This window comes from Carcharodon carcharias, chromosome 2, assembly GCF_017639515.1.
Source record: "Carcharodon carcharias isolate sCarCar2 chromosome 2, sCarCar2.pri, whole genome shotgun sequence".
Taxonomy (NCBI): Eukaryota; Metazoa; Chordata; class Chondrichthyes; order Lamniformes; family Lamnidae; genus Carcharodon; species Carcharodon carcharias.
The window spans coordinates 66,566,554-66,585,144 of NC_054468.1; the positions used below are offsets into that span (position 1 = coordinate 66,566,554).

Genomic DNA, 18,591 nt, shown 5'->3' on the forward strand with positions numbered 1-18,591 from the left:
TGAGTGAAAAAAATTCTCCTCATTTCAGTCCTAAATGATTGAATTCCCCAGGCAGGGGAAACAACCTCTCAATTTCACCCTGTCAAGTTCCTTCAGAATCTTGTATGTTTCAATGAGATCACCTCTCATTCTTCTCAACTTCACAGGGTATAAGCCCCATTTACTCAGCCTTTAATCACTGGAAAATCCCCTCATCCCAAGGACCAATCCAGTGAACCTTCACTGTACTGCATCCAATGCAAGTATATCCTTCCTTAAATATGGTGACCAAAACTGTGCACCGTATTCCAGATGTAGTCTCATCAAAGCCATGTACAACTATAGCAAGACTGCCTTATTCTTGTATTCTAATTCCCTTGCAATAAATGTCAACATGTTATTTGCCTCCCTATTGCTTGCTGTACCTTCAGCTAATTTTCAATCTTCCTTGTACACATACACTGAACTCCCTCTGAATATCAACATTTACAAGTTTCACGCCTTTTAAAAATATTTTTCCTTTCTATTATTATTACTGAAGTGAAAAACCTCACAGTTCCCCACATTATACTCCACCTGCCACCTTATTGCCCAGCCATTTAACTTGTCTATCTCTCTATATCCCTTATCAGCCTCTTTGTGTCCTCCTCACAGCTTAAATTCCCACCTAGTTTTATATTGTCAGCAAACTTAAATACATCACTCTCTGTCTCTTTGTTTAAGTCATTAATATAGGTTGTAAATAGCTGAGGCCCATGAGCATATAAAGCAGCCTCTCTGATGCGCCTAAGTATTTACATACCACCTTTGGTGTGGTTGTGAAGTGATTTCTGCTGCCCCCTCTAAAGATGATGTGTAAACACAGTAGAGATTTCAGATGACTTCAAATTGCAGACCAAGAAGTGCAAGGCCCAATGTTTGAACTTGTGGAGCTTACACTCAGGTCACGGATTGCATTGTAAAGGAAGATCCCATCTAGATCTTTGCCGAAAAGGAAAGAAAATGTTTAAATTGACGGGATAGATTTTTAGAATTGGTCATCCCTCTGCATGATATTACAAATGATGATTTTTAATTTCTCATTAATTTTACTAAGCGTGCACTTACGTTGTGATGTCATCATAAACATATCATCATGCAATTACATCAACAGGATTCATAGACATTTGAATCAGGAAGTAAGATGGAGTTTGGAGAAGTTGGTATCCATCAAATTTTCCAACTTGAGTGAACACTGAAGATTTACTCCCAGTTTCTTGAAGTGTGAAAGGGCCTTTAAGGAAAACAGCACTGAACTTTTCGCTAAACTTCAGTGGCTGAATATTGGTTGTACTGGATAGTAAATTTCCTAGTAATGATATTATTCCTTCCAAAGAATGAAAGCCTGGGAACATTTATCAACTTTTCATTATCTCAAGTATCTAATTTTAATTTTTAACTTTGATAATGAATCATCCTCCACAGTTTATATGATGTTAATATAAACTACTTTAAGTCCATTCACCTGCATCAACTTTTTTGCCTTCTTTGAGCTGGTTTGCCACATGCTTTGGTAGCATTGCATAGAGCAATGCTTCTGTTTTCTTCTTTTCTTCCTCTAAATGCTTGGACAGAATTCTCAGTTCTTCTTTCTTTCTTTCAAGCTGATTGGATAATTCCATCTCAGCAAGTCTCTGCTGATTCAGAAGAATAAGGTCCCTGGTCACATCATGAAAGGCAATATCGGAAAGGTGCATGTGTCTTTCTTCAAGCTCATGCAAACTTCGTAGCAGAGGAGAGCATAGATACAACATGCATTGTAAATATTCCATCCACACCATTTGACCTGGAGGAAGATGATGAAAATCATTGTGAGAAGCACTTATTACATTCCCCTGAAAGAATAATACTTTGGTAACTGCCCCAACATTTCTTACCTTAACCTGATTTTAGTACATTTCTACCAAATACATCAGTCAGTTAACTTTGACTACATCTCATTCCCTTAGAAATTACTGAGACTTTCCTCTTCATTAGTTCTGCATAGTCAGTGCAACTGGGCAGGAAATCTGATATTGCTGATCCGAGGAATTGTGTCAGCATCAATACCATTTACATATTTTTGGAAGCTCTGAATGGAGCATTCATCTGCACAAAGGTGATGACTTGGGGCAAGAACAGAAATTCCTTAACAGGCTAAAAGCAATTTCTGGCCCCTGTTTGATCAAGCATAACACTCTTTTCGGGGTGGTGGGAGGGTTGGGGGGGCGGGGTGTGAATCATTCGGTCTGTAATCAGCTCCTCTGGCTAGACTGGATTTTTGATTTTTACTAGCGCTAGTGCATCTCTGAAGGTAATGACAGAGACTGTGACTTCTGATGTAACTCTATCACTACTGCTTTATTTGGTTATGCCCTCCCCTTACAAGGTAGCAAGTTCACTAGAAGTGAGATTGGTAGATCACTACTTGGCCAGAAATGACCAAAGACTCATTGGGACACATCCCTATCCTACTTCCTGCCTCTGCCTGAGTTACTTTTCTAGTGTAAGTCAAGAATAAAATCTTCCACATCTCAAATGAGAAATTGAAATATGCTTCAGGTTGAAACCTTAATTAAATTCTGTATGAACATTTGAATATAGATGTAAATATATATGGTACATGCAAGTCTAAAAAGAGTAAGATCATTAACATTAATTTACATTTATGATAGCGGTTTTTATGAAAGCTTTATTATGCCCATGTTTCAGATTGGCAATGTACTTCCACAGGTCATTAGTATTGCTGAAAAAAGAGACATTTTTGTCAAAGCTCTTTTTCTTCGACTCAGGACAATTCGCAAGAATACCAAATGTAAAGGGAACAAAAATTGCACTTGTTTCAGCTGAACAAAATAAATGACCTCCATTTTCTGGTTAATTCCTCAGAGAAATGCCTTGATCAATAAGAGTCAAGATGCCTGGTTTAAAATGCAAACAATGCTTGGCAGTTAACTGTCAGTCACCATCAACTGGCACATTCTCCATGGTAATGCCTATACCAATCAGAGTCCACTTGCCAACTCTCTTATGCAGTATAAAGTATTCTTGTGAATTGCCCTGATGAGTGCAAGATGAAAAGTTTTGACAAAAATGTATTTTTTTTCAGCAATAGTAAAGGTCATTAGTTTTTTTCTCCTGGATTTTTTGATAATCTTTATAAAATAGTACATACATCAAAATTTTGAATTTGAAGCAAAGCACACTAAGTTTAAGCATTTGGATCTTAAAGAGTTTTGGAAAGGTAAGAAGAGATTGAGAGACTGAGGCAAAAAGTCCTAAAGATAACAACCCAGCTAGTTGAAGGATCTGCCAGAAGGTGGAGCAAAGGGATGTAAGCCAACAAGAAAGGGGTGTTGGAGGAATACAGGCCACAAAATGCAGCTCCATAGCACCTGTAGTTTTGGTGCAGTGGGTACCATTTTGGTTCCAAAATGGCACACAAACTCTTCATGAAAACCTATGGAAGAGTCCATGCCAGATGTCAACTTGGATAGGTCAGTAACGTATGCATTAAGAATGCATTTGGAACTATACAATGTAGACAGACTGTGCATCAGTCAGCATGCAATGCTGGTTCAATACCAGCACTGCCATTTTCAACCAAGTTACTCCAGTTAACATGTTCTGTTAAACTCACACAACTGAACATAGTTTCAGCAGCAAGAAGAACTGCCCAAGTTGGTGATTTGATAGGGAGTGGTGCTGCACCTGGATTAATTCTGACTTCAAGGCTTCTGGTCAGAGAGGGGTGTTATAGTTCCTGCCCCCCCTGCACCCCCCCCCCACCCCCACAACCCTCCCCCACCCCTGTCCCCCACCGCCCCCTATGGCCTGCAGTATAAGAAGGAAATTGGGCAAAATCTGCACACAACGGGGAGGAGGAGGAGGAGGAGGAAGAAGGAGACCTTATCTAGCCAGGATCTTCCAGGAGCACTTCTCTTACCTTAACCTAAGCCAGGAACAGGGTGTGAGTCATCTCTGTTTAATGAAGGAGATGCTCAGAGAAATCTTCCACCTTATGCAGGCAGATCCACAACCTCAGAGCAGGGCAATAAAAGTACCGTCCAGGGCTGTGAACGTGACTATGGCAATGATTTTTTGTGTTGGGATTCTTCCAAGCAGGACCAGGCGACATCCATGACATCTCTCAGTTTGACAACCACTGCTGCAAAAGGGATGTTCTTTATGCCTGAAGAGGGGTGCATTGCGTTCTCTCTATCTAACGAGACAGAAGTGAGGTGTGCACCTGGCTTTGCAAGAATAGCAGCCTTTCTATGGTGCAGTGTGCCAGCAACTTTGCAAACATGGCTTCGTGAGCACCATTTAAATGCTGAGATGTACTGCAACTGCAAAGTATTCCACTCCCTAAATATCCAGTTGATGTACACCAATACTCAGCACATCATGTAGCTGAATGCTCGCTATCTGGCAGCAGGTATGATGCCTTAATACTGCATCAATCTGCTATTCCCTCGGTATTTGAATCACCATGTCAGACCAGAATGACAAGGACTTTCTGCTTAACAGACAGCTCATGACACCAGGGCACAACCCAATCACACATGGCTAAGATGCATACAATGCTGCCACACAAAGTATCATAGAACAGACTATATTGGGGTGCTGAAGAAAGAGTTCCACTGCTTGGACTGCCCTGAAGGGGTCCTACTGCACTCACCAAAGAGTGTGTCCCAATTTGTCATGCTCCCCTATATTCTGCACAATCTTACTCTCATGAATGAACAGCCTTTGCCACCAGAGATACATTGAGCAGCTCAGGAACAGATGGAGGAAGAGAAGGACAAGGAGGAGGAAGGAAGGAAGGAGGCAACCAACAAATCTCTTCTCTGGCCTGGTTGTCCATGAATGTTTTATCCAATTACACAACCCCAAATATGCATTCTACAACAATCACGCACCTTACTGTCCTTCTGTCACTGACCAGCAGACCATCCTCTTGGCCACAATGCTGAAATAAAAGCCAATACAACCATTCCAAACCAACTTTATCAAACAAATAATCCAATATTCTATACAAAAATCAATTAATCATCCTTGTGTATTCCCTTCGTGCCTGACTTGCAGGCACCTTTGCCTGGTCTAATGCTCCTAAGAAGGTCATGGAAGGATTTTGAATTTAAGACATTCGATCAGAAGGCCTATAGCCAGCAAGAATGGGGAGATGGACAGGTGGAGCTTGATGCAAGGAAAGATATGTGCCACACTATCTTGGACAAGTTGGAAGGCGTTGGATGGAAAGCAAACAAGGAGTGTGTGAGGATAAATTACTCACAAAGGCATAAAGGTTTCAGTTTTCAATGGTGGAAGGCAGAGGTAAGGGTGGAGGCGGGCAATGTTGTAGCGGTGGTCATAAGTGATCTTCATTATGAATAGGATATGAGATTTAAAGCTAGGTTCAGTGTTGAACAAGGTGTAAGGATTATGGGCAGTCTGGGTCAGCCTGAGGCCGTGGATGGGGGAGGAATTTGTGGCAGATATTAAAAACTATGGCTTTGGTCTTCTTGACATTGTGTTTGAGGAAGATGTGACTCAACAAAATTTTGATGATAGAATGAAGGCACAAACATCAAGTGAGTTTTGTATTATCAACATAAAGAAAGAACTGATATTGTTCCCTTTTTTAGATTTAGAATATACAAAGTATTTGATTTTTCAGGGAAATTTCTGGTTTCATATTTTTTGATTTCAAGTCAGTGAGCTTTCAAAAAATGCAGTTGCGCAGAACTATGATAAAAGTTGTTTTTCTTTTGTTCTTCCTGTGTGGGTGGTTCTTGCAATGTATTTGATGAGTCATATTATGGTACTGGCTAGAAAGGATATGGAACTCATTGTGCAGGACCTCTGAATTTATGCATCACAAAACTGATGCTCAATCAGCTGTGGATTTATAACCAAATCTTTGAATGCCAATTCAATTTGTTCTCATTTCTGGGTCTCCATATCTCCTTGAAGCCATTATCCTGATGAGGTCATTAGCACTAATTAAACAAAATAAAAATATCAAACAGTAAGTGTTAATTAGTGTTAATTATCCACAACTTCTTAAAAAGAAAAATAAGCAAGTTTGGTGATTGGTTTGAGACTCCATTGCATGGAGTAATTGCCAGAGGAGCATTGACTGCGTTTGAACAGGTAAGAACAGAATTGTTCAAGGGACATCCTATAAAGCTGGACAATGGAAGAAATAATGTCACAAGGAATGATTTGCAAATCCAGACCTTATTCAATTATTTTTACATTTCAATCTGTATTTCACTTTAGATAAATATATTTTAGAAGTTGCCTCATTTTCTACCACACCTCTTAATTCCAACATTGGACGATGCTTCCATGATTCTGGCATCATTTCCCGTTTTGTTCTTAACACAAATTGACTATTAATGAATTTCTGCACACTTGATATTTTGAATGTTACTTCTGGGTGAACAATGGTGAAGTATTCATCAAGTCGGATGTCCATTGTCTGAAGACCTGGGACTACCTTCTGTATATTTATCCCTGTTTGTTTTACCTTAAGCTTAAAAGGCCAAGAACAAGTGGTTAGCATAAAACATTTCAACAATCAATATTTTCCCAATAAATAAACTGAAGCATCAGCTTGCAAATCCACAATATTAAAAGTTAAGACATCTTATGTTCAGTTATATTGAGTTGATAATTGTTACCTTTTGGAAAGCATTTCATCAGCTTTCAGACCAGATATACCATTAATTTCTGATAGGGCCTTACTTACACTACATGTTTCATATTAATATGTGGTGGTTTCTGATTCATTCCTACGCCATGGCTCCAGATTTAGACTGTTTTAATACTATTATGAGATGAGACTATTTTGCCCAGATTTATTGTTGAGGTATAAATGCACCTTCAATTAAAATTTCTGGGCTTGGCCTGAATAGCCAAGTGGTTATGGTACTGGGTTTGTAACCCCAAGATCAAGAGTTCAAATCTCACAATGGCAAACTATGAAACAATGTAACTTCATCTGAAACAGATGGAAACGGGTTTGTACTCGAAAGAGTTACAAAAGAACATCGCTTGGCCTAAATAGCCAAGTGGTTATGGTACTGGGCTTGCAACAGCTTGGCCTAAATAGCCAAGTGGTTATGGTACTGGGTTTGTAACCCCAAGATCAAGAGTTCAAAATCTCACAATGGCAAACTATGAAACAATGTAACTTCATCTGAAACAGATGGAAACGGGTTTGTACTCAAAAGAGTTACAACTTTGTAGTTCAAAATGATTAAAAGTATCCAATTTGGAAAGCATGCAAAACCAGCTGTGCATGATAATAGAATGAAGCAGGTGAATTAAATACGTTTCAGTTTATAAGATAAGAAAGTGGTTTGGATCTGGAATGCCCTGCCTGAAAGTGTGAAAGAGACAGGTTCAATCGAGGCATTCAAGAGGACATTAGATGATTATTTGAATAGAAACAATGCGCAAGGGTATGGGGAAAAGGCAGGGCTATGGCATGAGGTCATAATGCTCATTTGGAAGCTGGTGCATACATAAGGGGCTGATTGGCCTCCTTCTGTACTGTCAAGATTCTGTGATTCTGTAATATTGATTTAATTTTCTTGTGAGAAGGTTGGATTATAGGAATTAGAAACAGGAGTAGGTCATTTAGTACCGCCCCCTCCCCCGAGCCAGCATTCAAAAAGATTATGGTTGATTTGTAACCTAATTCCACATACTCGCCCTTTGCCCCCATTCCCTTAAAACCTGTGGGTAATAAAAATCTATTAATCTCAGATTTAAAATTTACAATTGATCTAGTTCAGGGATCAACAATCTTTATTTTTACCTGAAGAGCCTTTTTTTAAAGAAATTTGTCTGAAATACAAACTGGTTGGCGGGTCACAAATCAAAAGAATAAAATTAGCAAAATATCAATTTTCGGCTCTGAGTAAAATATCAATAACAAATTCACTTTTAGAAATGAAATAATGTTTTTGTAAGAAACTTTATAATTTTTTTTTTCATTTTAAATTTGTTAGTAAAGTGATCTTTAAAATAAAATCTATACTTAAAATGTTCAGAACAGAGACAATTTTCCCAGCACAGAGATTCTGACTTATAATAGCATTCAGAATAATTTATTGTTTTCAGCTATGATGGAAACATTAATGTTGCAGTCATAAAACCTGAGCCTTGAACCCAAGGACTTATCTATCACAAGTATGTAGACATATGACCCAAACACATTTATTTCAAACACAATGCCATTTAATCATTTGAAACCATGAAATTTATCATAATTATTAACCTTTAATTCCTATAGAAAAATTGTGATAATTTCTAGTTCTTTGAATTGATATTGTCTCAATTTAATAGCTCAAATCTACCAGCCTCCAGATTGTCAGAGTTTGACATACGTTGGGGGATATGTTTCAGGATCCTGCAAAAGTCCTGATGCAAAGACATATGTGGGAATTGCCCGGCAAATTTAGGCTGGTTCCCTGCTGCCCAGGACCCTCAGGAGGTCAGGGCAGAGCCTTGGGCCAGATACATGGGACTTACCTGAATACTTACCCAGGAAATGTTACACAGTTTAATGTCTGATCTAACAGTTGTGTAACTCAACTCAGTACCACAATCAACGCTCCTATCACCCCCCCCTCCAACCACCTGACTACTCCCCCGACCAGATCTGACTACTCCACCAACCCAACTATCCCACTGATCAGACCCAACTGCCTCCTGACTTCGACTCAACTGCCCCCTGACCAGGCGCGAGGAAACCCCTGACCACCCAACTACCGCTCTGACCACTCTAATATCTGGTGACCAGACCTGAATACACCTCCACTGGACTACCCACTCACCCCACTACCCACATCACTCAGCTACCCATTTACTCGCTCACCCATTCATTCATTCATTCACTCACCCATTCACTAACCCACACTCATTCATTAAAAAACTTGAGACCTTTAAAAACTTACCTGAATACAGCAGCTACTGTCATGAAAGGGGGCTTTTTCTCTCCTTCCCCAACTCTCCTATGTTTCCTGGTCTTACTGTGGAGAGGCTGCACTGTCCATTTCTGCTTCAGCCAGGATCCAAAGGTATGGCTGAAAAAGGGTGTTATCATCAGCTGGAGTAAACTTCGAAGGCAGTGGCGATGTGCCCAGTATTGCCAATGACTGGAAGATCTAGGCCAATATTTCTAGATATTTTTTATGAAAATGAGGACCAGCCAATAAAGATTGGGAACCCCAAATGGGACGTTAAGGAGCTGCAGGCTGCCAATCCCTGATCTAACATCACTTGCGATTTGCGGAACAAAGTTCCGAACTTCTACCACCCTTTGCACGTAGCAGTGTTACCTAATTTCACTTCTAAAAGGTCTGCTTCTAATTGTTAAGACTATGCACCCTCTTGTTAGACTATCCAACCTTACCTTTCCCCTTAATATCTCGAAAACTTTGATCAAATTATCCCTTAGCCTTCTAAATTCCAGGGAATAAAACCAGTTTGTGTAGTCTCTCCTCGGAATTTAACCCTGGGAGCCATTCTGGGCACCACAGAAATGTTCTGTTAAACCTATGCTACATTTCCTCCAAGCACAATATATTGTCCAGAACTCCCGTGGAATGGCAATCACAGTCAGATTGCCAGTTCGCTCCTTTGTATTTAGCATAGTCTGGAGCTGTACATTTCCTGCCCGGACTCCCATCCTGAGTCTGAGAAATGTGCAGCGTACTTGGTTCCTGAGTCCTTCCAGAGTTGGGCAACAGCGTGGGGGGTGGTGAAGCCATGCTCTCTTTTTACAAAAATAAAAGCAAAATACTGCGGATGCTGGAAAACTTTTCGTAGTTCTGATGAAGAGTCATACGGACTTGAAACATTAACCGTCTTCCTCTCCGCAGATGCTGTCAGACCTGCTGAGTTTTTCCAGCTATTTTTGTTCTTGCGCCCTTTTTACAACAGTGGCTGCCATAAACCAGGTAAGTTTAAAGATTCCATCCACTCTGAGAGGCCAGGGAGAAGGTAAATGTGTAAGGTAAGTGGGTGAGGGGATTCCAGTGGTTGGGGGTCAGAATGGTCGGGATTGAGAGATCGGGGGGAGGGGTGTTGGGGGACGGGTGGGGGGGGGCGGTGTGTGGTGGTTGGGGGTCAGGGCTGGGTAATTGGCAAGGAGTCGGGGTCAGGGCAATTGGGGTCAGGTGGTTTGGGGGATCAGGTGGTCAGGGCGAGGGGGCTTGGGGAGAAGGGTCAGGTGGTCAGGGAAAGTCAGGTGATCAAAGCAAGTGGCTCGGTAGCTGGGGGGGTCAGGTGGATGGGGTAGAGTGATCAGGGCGAGGGGGCTGGGTAGTCATGGGGGTTGGGGCAGGGAGGGTAGATGGGGGTCGGGGGATATTCGAGGGGTGCAGAAGGTAGTTGGGGGGCTGGGGGATAATTGGGATGTGGGAGGGTGGTCGAAGGTTGGTTACGGTAGTCGGGTGGTGGGAGGGTAGTTGAGGGGTGGGGAGGATCAGAGGGATGGTTGGGGGTGGGGTGTTCGGGGGGTGGGGGAGATTGGTGGGAGGGTTGGGCTGGTCAGTAGTATAGTTACCCAGGAGTTAGAAGTGGGTTTTAATTCTTCCAACTTTTCCAGGGTAACTATTCTGCTAAGAGAATAAAACCATTCGAAGTCTTGGATTTAAATCAGAGTATCGAATGGTTCCTAGTGCAGGGTAATTGCCCATCAGAAATTTAAACTTCTTGTGCAGTTGCCATGCAGTCATTGTGTGAGGGCTTCTGGTGGTTCCGCCAGCACATCTTCTGGAGTACCTCTGGGGTATGAGCCCCCGAAAATTGGAAGTTCTAGGACCACCCTTTCTAAAGAGTGGTGCCCAGAATGGCCCACAGTACTTCAGATGTAGTCTAACCAGGGCTTTGTATAGCTGATATACATAGTGCAATGGGCTAATTCCAATTGTTTAATATGCTAATCAGATACTATGTATATCATTAGAGGAAGTGATGCAACATCACATGATTTGCTCTCTCTTGTGCAGTCTTCTGGAAGACATAGCTAAAGCAGTAAGATATGTTTCAATACAGCTTGTATTTCATATATCTCCACATACTCAGTAAATAATCTGTATTAGTCAAACAATACCAAGCACATTATAAAATATTCTTCTTCCCTGTTGTATTCTCATCTTCTAGATTCAATACCAGTGTTCCATTAGCCATTTTGATTATTTTCTGCACCTGTTCATAACATTTTAATGATGTATATACTTGGACCCCCAAGTCTCTTTGGACCTCCTTTCTTAGCCTTTCATCATTTAGGCATTTAGACCTTGTTCTATCCTCCTTAGCCCCATAGTGAATATTCTGCATTTTGCCACAGTTTTTCTCATTCACTTAGGGCTGTGCGGGGGCGGGCCCCACACGCCGACGCATATAATGATGCGCGGTAACATCGGGCGTGCTTCCTGACATCACCACATGTCATTCCGATCTTCAGTTCGGTGGGCATTCACCGGAATCGGCTGCGTGCCCGCCAAACTGTCAAAGGCCTGTTAAGACCATTAATCACCTAATTAAAGTCATTATCAGGGCTGCCCTCCAACCTTAAGGTTGATGGGCAGGTGAAGAGCCCAGGCGGCCTTCGCATTTCTCATGAAATCTCAACCACTAGTGGGATGAGGTTTCATGAAGGGTTTATAAATTAAATAAAACCTTTGATTAAAATTCATAAACATGTCCCAGTTCATGTGACATGAGGGGACATGTCTGCATAATTTTATTTCTTTATTTTAAACATGTTTTGAGCTGAACTTAATCTCCCTGAGGCATGGAGCTGCCTCAGGGAGATTTCTGCACCCTTTTGTGCATATGCACGAAAGAGCGCAGGCCCCGACTCTCTCTCCTCCCCCAGCCCGCATAGGTAGCGCTGAGCCCTTCCAGGTCCATGTCACGCTGGGCAGACCTTAAATGGTCCGCCCATGTAAACTGGGGGCATGCAGCCGATTGTGGGTGACAATTGGCTCCGTGCCCGCCCGCGCCCGCTCAGCCCGCCTGATGGGGAGAAAATTCACCCCTTAATCTCTTAATATCTCTGTAATTTTATGCTTCCATTTGCATTGTTTACAGAGCTCTTACCTTTGAGTCATCTGCAAATTTGCATGTGTCATTTTTCTACTTCACCATCTAAATTGTTAATAAATACAGTGAATGGTTAGGCCTCAACACACTGCAAGTCACATCCCTCCAATTAGAGTACCAGCTCCTTATCCTTACTCTCTGCCCCCTACTGCTCAGCCAATTTCCAAACCAGGTCAATAAGTTGCCTTCAATTCAATGGTTTCCAACTTTAACAGGCTGTTATGAGAGATTTTATCAGATGCCTTCTGGAAGTCCTTGTAAACAACATCCATAGCTATTCCCCTGTCCACTACTTCAGTCACCTCTTCAAAAAATTCAATCAAGTTTGACAAATCCATGCTGGCTCTCTCTAATCAGCTAAAAAACATTAACGTTTTCAGTTACCCTATCCTAATAATATGATGAGACATTGATCTGACAAAGGACTAGCTGCATTAAAAATCTCAGTATTCCCCTAAAGACTCAATGGATTGATCCTGTAAGTAATTGAGCTATACAAACTAGGAACCATAGAATCAAACAACCTTACAGCATAGAAGGAGGCCAACTGGGCTATTGTGCTTGTACTGCCTCTCAGAAAGAGCTGTTCATTTTAGGCCCACACCCCAGCCTTTTCTCTATACTTGTGCAAATTAGTCTTCTTTAAGTACTCATCATTTTGAAAGTTCCTGCGGAAACTTTCAGGTAGGCCGTTCCAGATTTTAACCACCTCTGTGTGAAAATAGTCTCCTCATTTTGGCTCACAAAATCTATAACCTCTGGATGTTGACCCACTTGCCAGGGGATACAGGGGATGCTTGCTGCATCAATTCATTATTTTGAATAGTTTATTAGACCTCATCTTAATGTTCCTTGTTCTAAGAAGAACAATTCCAGTTTCTCCAATCTTTCCACATTATTGAAGTACCTTATCCCTGGTATTATCTTGGTAAACAACCTCTGCATCCTTTCCAAGGCCTAAAGTGCAGTGCCCAGAATTGTACACAATATTCCAGCCTGTGATTTGTAAAAGGTTCAGCATGACTTCATTGTTTTTGTCTTCATTGTCCCTATTTATAAAGCAAAGCATTCCATAAACTTTCTTAACTGTTATCAAGTTGCCCTACCAACTTCTGATTTGTGAATATGCACCCCCAGATCCTTCTTGCAGATACCTCAAAATAATACAATTTAGGTTCTATTCCCTCTCCATGGTCTGGATTTTCACTCCAGAGCCAATAGCAAAAATCCCAGCTTGCGCCCCGGTCTTGGGAAAAAGCGCCTAAAATGGCAGGATATTAATTCCCGGGGCTGGATGAAATTAGACCCACAACCCCCAGATGTTGAGTGGAGGCGGCCACAAGGCCTGTCGTGTGTCCAGGCGAGCTGTTAAAAAGGCTCGCTTCGGCTCTCTGGGAATTAGTCCCAGTTGTTCTCTTAAAATCAGGCCCTCTATACTTCATCCCTCACACTCTTCACCCCCTCATCCAATCCCCATAAATGCCAACACATACCTAACGCTGCCCTCCACCTATCCCCAATGGCTCCTCATACCCTCCATGCCATCTCATGACCACCAAACATCCCTAATGGGCCCCCATACTTTCCATGCCAACCCATGCCCCCCACTCACCCCCAATGGCTCCTTATAGCCCCAATGCCAACTTAGTGCCAACTCACACTGCCCCACCAAGCACCCATTATCCTTACATCCTCCATGCCAACTCACCCAGTTTCCACCATGGGCAGACCTCAGGAGCCATGCTGAGATAAAATAAATTAAAGTTCTAAATAGCTATTACAGACTTTACGAGATAAAAAACCACCCCCATTCATGAAAGCTCATTCAATAGATTTAAATCCCAACAAGTACTTAATCCATAATAAAAACAATCATTTGTATTTATAACCCCAATCAAAGACAGCTAATCTTTAATAACTTCTTGTGAACTTACAGCCTCCCATTGTGATAATGATAGGTTGTGGAAAGCATCCAAGCGTTAACAATGTTATAATGATAGCGCTTCTTCTTCTTCTTATCGTGTCCACGGGCAGTCTATACATGGCCCAGCCAGAACTGGACACATTTTTGCACCTCGTTATTGAATTCGGCAAGATCTGCAACAGTGCAGGGTTCCTCTAGCGATAGGCATTGCGGGAGCTGTTGGATAGTCTGTGGTATATAAGAAGCTAAAGGGGATAGACAAAGTAGACCTGGAATGGATGTTTCCCCTTGTGGGGCATTCAAGAACGGGAGGCCATAGTTTTAGGCTAAGGGGTGGTAGATTTAAATCAGAGATGAGGAGGAATTACTTTGCTCAAAGGGTCATGAATCTGTGGAATTCACTACCTCAGAGTGCAGTGGATGCCGGGACGCTGAATAAATTTGAGGAGATAGACAGATTTTTAATTAGTATCGGGCTGAAAGGTTATGGGGAGAGGGTGGAAATTGGAGTTGAGGCCAAAATGAGATCAGCCATGATCATATTGAATGCTGGGGCAGGCTTGAGGGGCTGAATTGCCTACTCCTGCTCCTAGTTCTCATGTTCTTAGGGTTATATCAACAAACAGCTTTTGAAATTGCTGAAACAGAGTTTCTTTTTAGCTCTCAGACACAGACGGGCAATTTTTTTCAATATTTAAAGGGCTGGCCGTTTAAATAACTTGACAGCTTGACAGTTTGACAGACCTTAACCACAATTCATGAGCATTTGTGACTCTATAAAGATGCGTGATTCTCACACTGCAGGTTAAGTCCCTTGCTTCAGTGAAAATGGAGTCTATTGGAATTCAGCACTGAGTTCAAATGGTCCTTGAGTTTGGGTTTCTCACCCCCTTCCCATCCACCCCCCCACCACCCCTCACTGACCCCCCAAACTGATGAAAACGATATCTGTTAGAAATGGGGGCAGGACTTCCAGATTTGGGTCCCACCAACCAATTTGGAAGGTCCCCTGAGTCTTCATGACTCTGCAAAAATCCAAACACATGTTGTTCCTTTCAGTGTATCACTTCATGCTTAGCTGCATTAAATTGCATCTGCCATGTGTCATTTATATAAGGAAGGTCTCTAGTTTAAGTCTAACGTTTTCCTCAAAACTCTTTTGTTAGGCTTAAAAAAACAGCCAGCTGCCTATTCTTGATCGCTGTCCAGTGATTCGTGCATGAGTAAAGGTGTGAGTTTTGTTGTGATAGTCAAATAGACTATCAACATTTGCTGTCAAGCCTTGCACATGAATAATGGACACTCAGGGAAGTTACATTCTGGTGCTCAACACACATGGAACCTATCCCAGCAAGAAGGCAATGTCTTCAGAAGGGAAAGGCAAGAAATTAGTGAAAAATAGATTTCAACAGTCACTGACACAGGCCCTCGTATATCCATAACACTTTTTAAAGGCACAAATAGACTGCAGACCCACCTCTTTAGTGAAGACAATGTGGAAAGGAAAAGAATTACAAAATGTTTTTATATCAACCCACAGACTCTCAGGGTAGACTGGTTCAAACCCTCTTAATAGTTTGCCTATGAAGAAAAACAAAATATAATGTGCAATTCCGTATCTTTATGTTCATGACTGATGATGTGCAGACATTTGAATTTACAATGACAGGGTTACAAAATTATCTAAATTGTTTGGGCATTTTACAGAATTATCACACTTTGACTCTTTGACAGTGAAGAAATGGCGATACAGTTCCAAGTCAGGATGGTGAGTGACTTGGAGGGGAACATCCAGGTGGTAGTGTTCCCATGTGTCTGCTGCCTTGTCCTTTCAGATGGTAGTGGTCATGGGTTTCAAAGGTGCTGTCTAAGGAGCCTTGCTAAGTTTCTACAGTGCATCTTGTAGGTGGCATACACTGCTGCCACTGTGTTTTGGTGGTGGAGGGAGTGAATGTTTGTGGATGGGGTGCCAGTCAAGCAGGCTGCTTTGTCCTGGATGGCATCAAGCTTCTTGAGTGTTGTTGGGGCTGCACTCATCCAGGCAAGTGGAGAGTATTGCTTCACACCCCTGACTTGTACCTTATAGGTGGTGGACAGGCTTTGGGGAGACAGGAGGTATGTTGTTACTCAGATTCCCAGCCACTGACCTGATCTTGCAGCCACAGTATTTATATGGCTAGTCAGTTCAGTTTTTGGTCAATGGTAACCCCCAGGATGTTTCTAGTGGTGGATTCAGCGATGGTGATGCCATTGAATGTCAACGGGCAATGGTTAGATTCTCTCTTGTAGGAGATGGTCATTGTCTGGCACTTATGTGATGTGAGTCTTGCTTGCCATTTGTCAGCCCAAGCCTGGATATTGTCCAGGTCTTGTTTCATGGACGTGGACATGGACTGCTTCGGTATCTGAGAAGTCATGAATGGCGCTGAACATTGTGCATTCATCAGCGAACATCTGCATTTCTGACCTTATGATGGAAGGAAGGTCATTGGTGAAGCAGCTCAAGATGGCTGGGCTGAGGACACTACCCTGAGGAACTCCTGCAGTGATGTCCTGGAACTGAGATGACTCACCTCCAACAACCACAACTATCTTCCTATGTGCTAGGTATGGCTCCAAACAGCGAAGACTTTTCTCCTGATTCCCAATGACCCCAGTTTTGCTAAGGCTCCTTGATGTCAAGGCAGTCATTCCCACCTCACCTCTGGAGTTCAGTTTTTTTGTCCATGTTTGAAGCAAGGCTGTAATAGATCAGGAGCTGAGTGGCCCTGGCTGAACCCAAACTGAGCATCAGTGAGCAGGTTATTGCTAAGCAAGTGACGCTTGATATCACTGTTGATGACCCCTTCCATTACTTTACTGATGATCTAGAGTAGACTGATGAGGTGGTAATTGGCCATGTTAGATTTGTCTTGCTTTTTGTGTACAGGACATACCTGGACAATTTACCATGTTGCCGGGTAGATGCCAGTGTTGTAGATGTACTGGAACAGCTTGGCTAGGGGCGTGGCAAGTCCTGGAGCACAAGTCCTCAATGCTATTGCTGGAATATCATCAGTGCCCACAACTCTGCAGTATCCAAAGCCTTCAGCCATTTTTTGATTTCACGTGGAGTGAATTGAATTGGCTGAATACTGGCATTTGTGGTGCTGGGGGCCTCTGGAAGAGGCCGAGATGGATCAGCCACTTGGCACTTCTGGCTGAAGATTGTTGTAAATGCTTCAGCCTTAACTTTTGCACAATTGTGCTGGGTTCCCCCATCATTGAGGATGGGGATATTTGTAGAGCCTCCTCCTCCAGTGAGTTGTTTAATTGTCCACCACCATTCATGACTGGATGTAGCAGGACTGCAGAGCTTACATCTGATCTGTTGGTTATGGAATCGCTTAGCTCTATCTATTGCTTGCTGCTTATGCTGTTTGGCACACAAGTTGTCCTGTATTGTAGCTTCAATAGCTTGACACCTCATTTTTAGGTATGCCTGGTGCTGCTCCTGGCATGCCCCCCTGCACTCTTCACTGAACCGGGGTTGATCCCCTGACTTGGTGGTAATGGTAGAGTGGGGGATATGCTGGACCTTGAGGTTACAGGTTGTGGTTGAGTACAATTCTGCTGCTACCGAAGGCCCACAGTGCCTCATGGTCGTCCAGGCTTGAGTTGCTAGATCTGTTCAAAATCGATCCCATTTAGCACACAGCATGTCCTCAATGTGAAGATGGGACTTCTTCTCCACAAGGACTTGTGCGGTGGTCACTCCTACTGATACTGTCATGGACAGATGCATCTGCGGCAGGCAGGTTGGTGAGGATGAGTTCAAGTATGTTTCTCCCTCTTGTTGGTTCCCTCACCACCTGCCGGAGACCCAGTCTAGCAGCTATGTCCCTTACGGCTCAGCCAGCTCGGTCGGTTCTGGTGCTCCCAAGCCACATTTGGTGAAGGACATTGAAGATCCTCACCCAGAGTACGTTCTACCCCCTTGCCACCCTCAGTGCTCCCTGCGTGAAATTCAACAAGGAGGAGCACTGATTCACAGCTGAGGGGATGTGGTACATGGTAATCAGCAGGACATTTCCTTGCCCATGTTTAATTTGATGCCAGGAGACTTCATGTTGTCTGGACTCAATGTTGAGGACTCCCAGAGAAACTCCCTCCTGTCTGTACACCACTGTGCCCTGCCTCTGCTGTGTCTGTCCTGCCAGCAGGACAGGACATACACAAGGATTGTGATGGTGGAGCCTGGTACATGATCTGTAAGGTATTCCGTGAGTATGACTATGTCAGGCTGTTGCTTGACTAACCTGTGAGACAGCTCTCCCAATTTTGGCACTGGCCCCCAGATGTTAGCGAGGAGGACTTTGCAGGGTCGACAGGGCTGAGTTTGCCTTTGTCATTTCTGGTGCCTAGGTTGATGCTGGGTGGTCCATCTGGTTTCATTCCTTTTTACTGACTTTTCAGCGGTTTCTTGCATCTGAGTGGCTTGCTAAGCCATTTCAGAGGACATTTAAGAGTCAATCACATTGCTGTGGATCTAGAGACACATG

General features: G+C 42.7%; 1 protein-coding gene across 1 annotated transcript in view; it reads right to left on the minus strand.

Annotated features, from left to right (window-relative positions):
- Nucleotides 1-18,591, minus strand: part of LOC121287471 (guanylate cyclase soluble subunit beta-2-like) — an 80,655-nt gene that overhangs the window by 14,214 nt on the left and 47,850 nt on the right. The window contains exons 8-10 of the mRNA XM_041205396.1: nt 15,528-15,631; nt 6,322-6,538; nt 1,484-1,804 (exon numbers count right to left, since the gene is read on the minus strand). Of these exons, the coding sequence (XP_041061330.1) occupies nt 1,484-1,804; nt 6,322-6,538; nt 15,528-15,631 (642 nt within the window). The remainder of the gene's footprint in view (nt 1-1,483; nt 1,805-6,321; nt 6,539-15,527; nt 15,632-18,591) is intronic.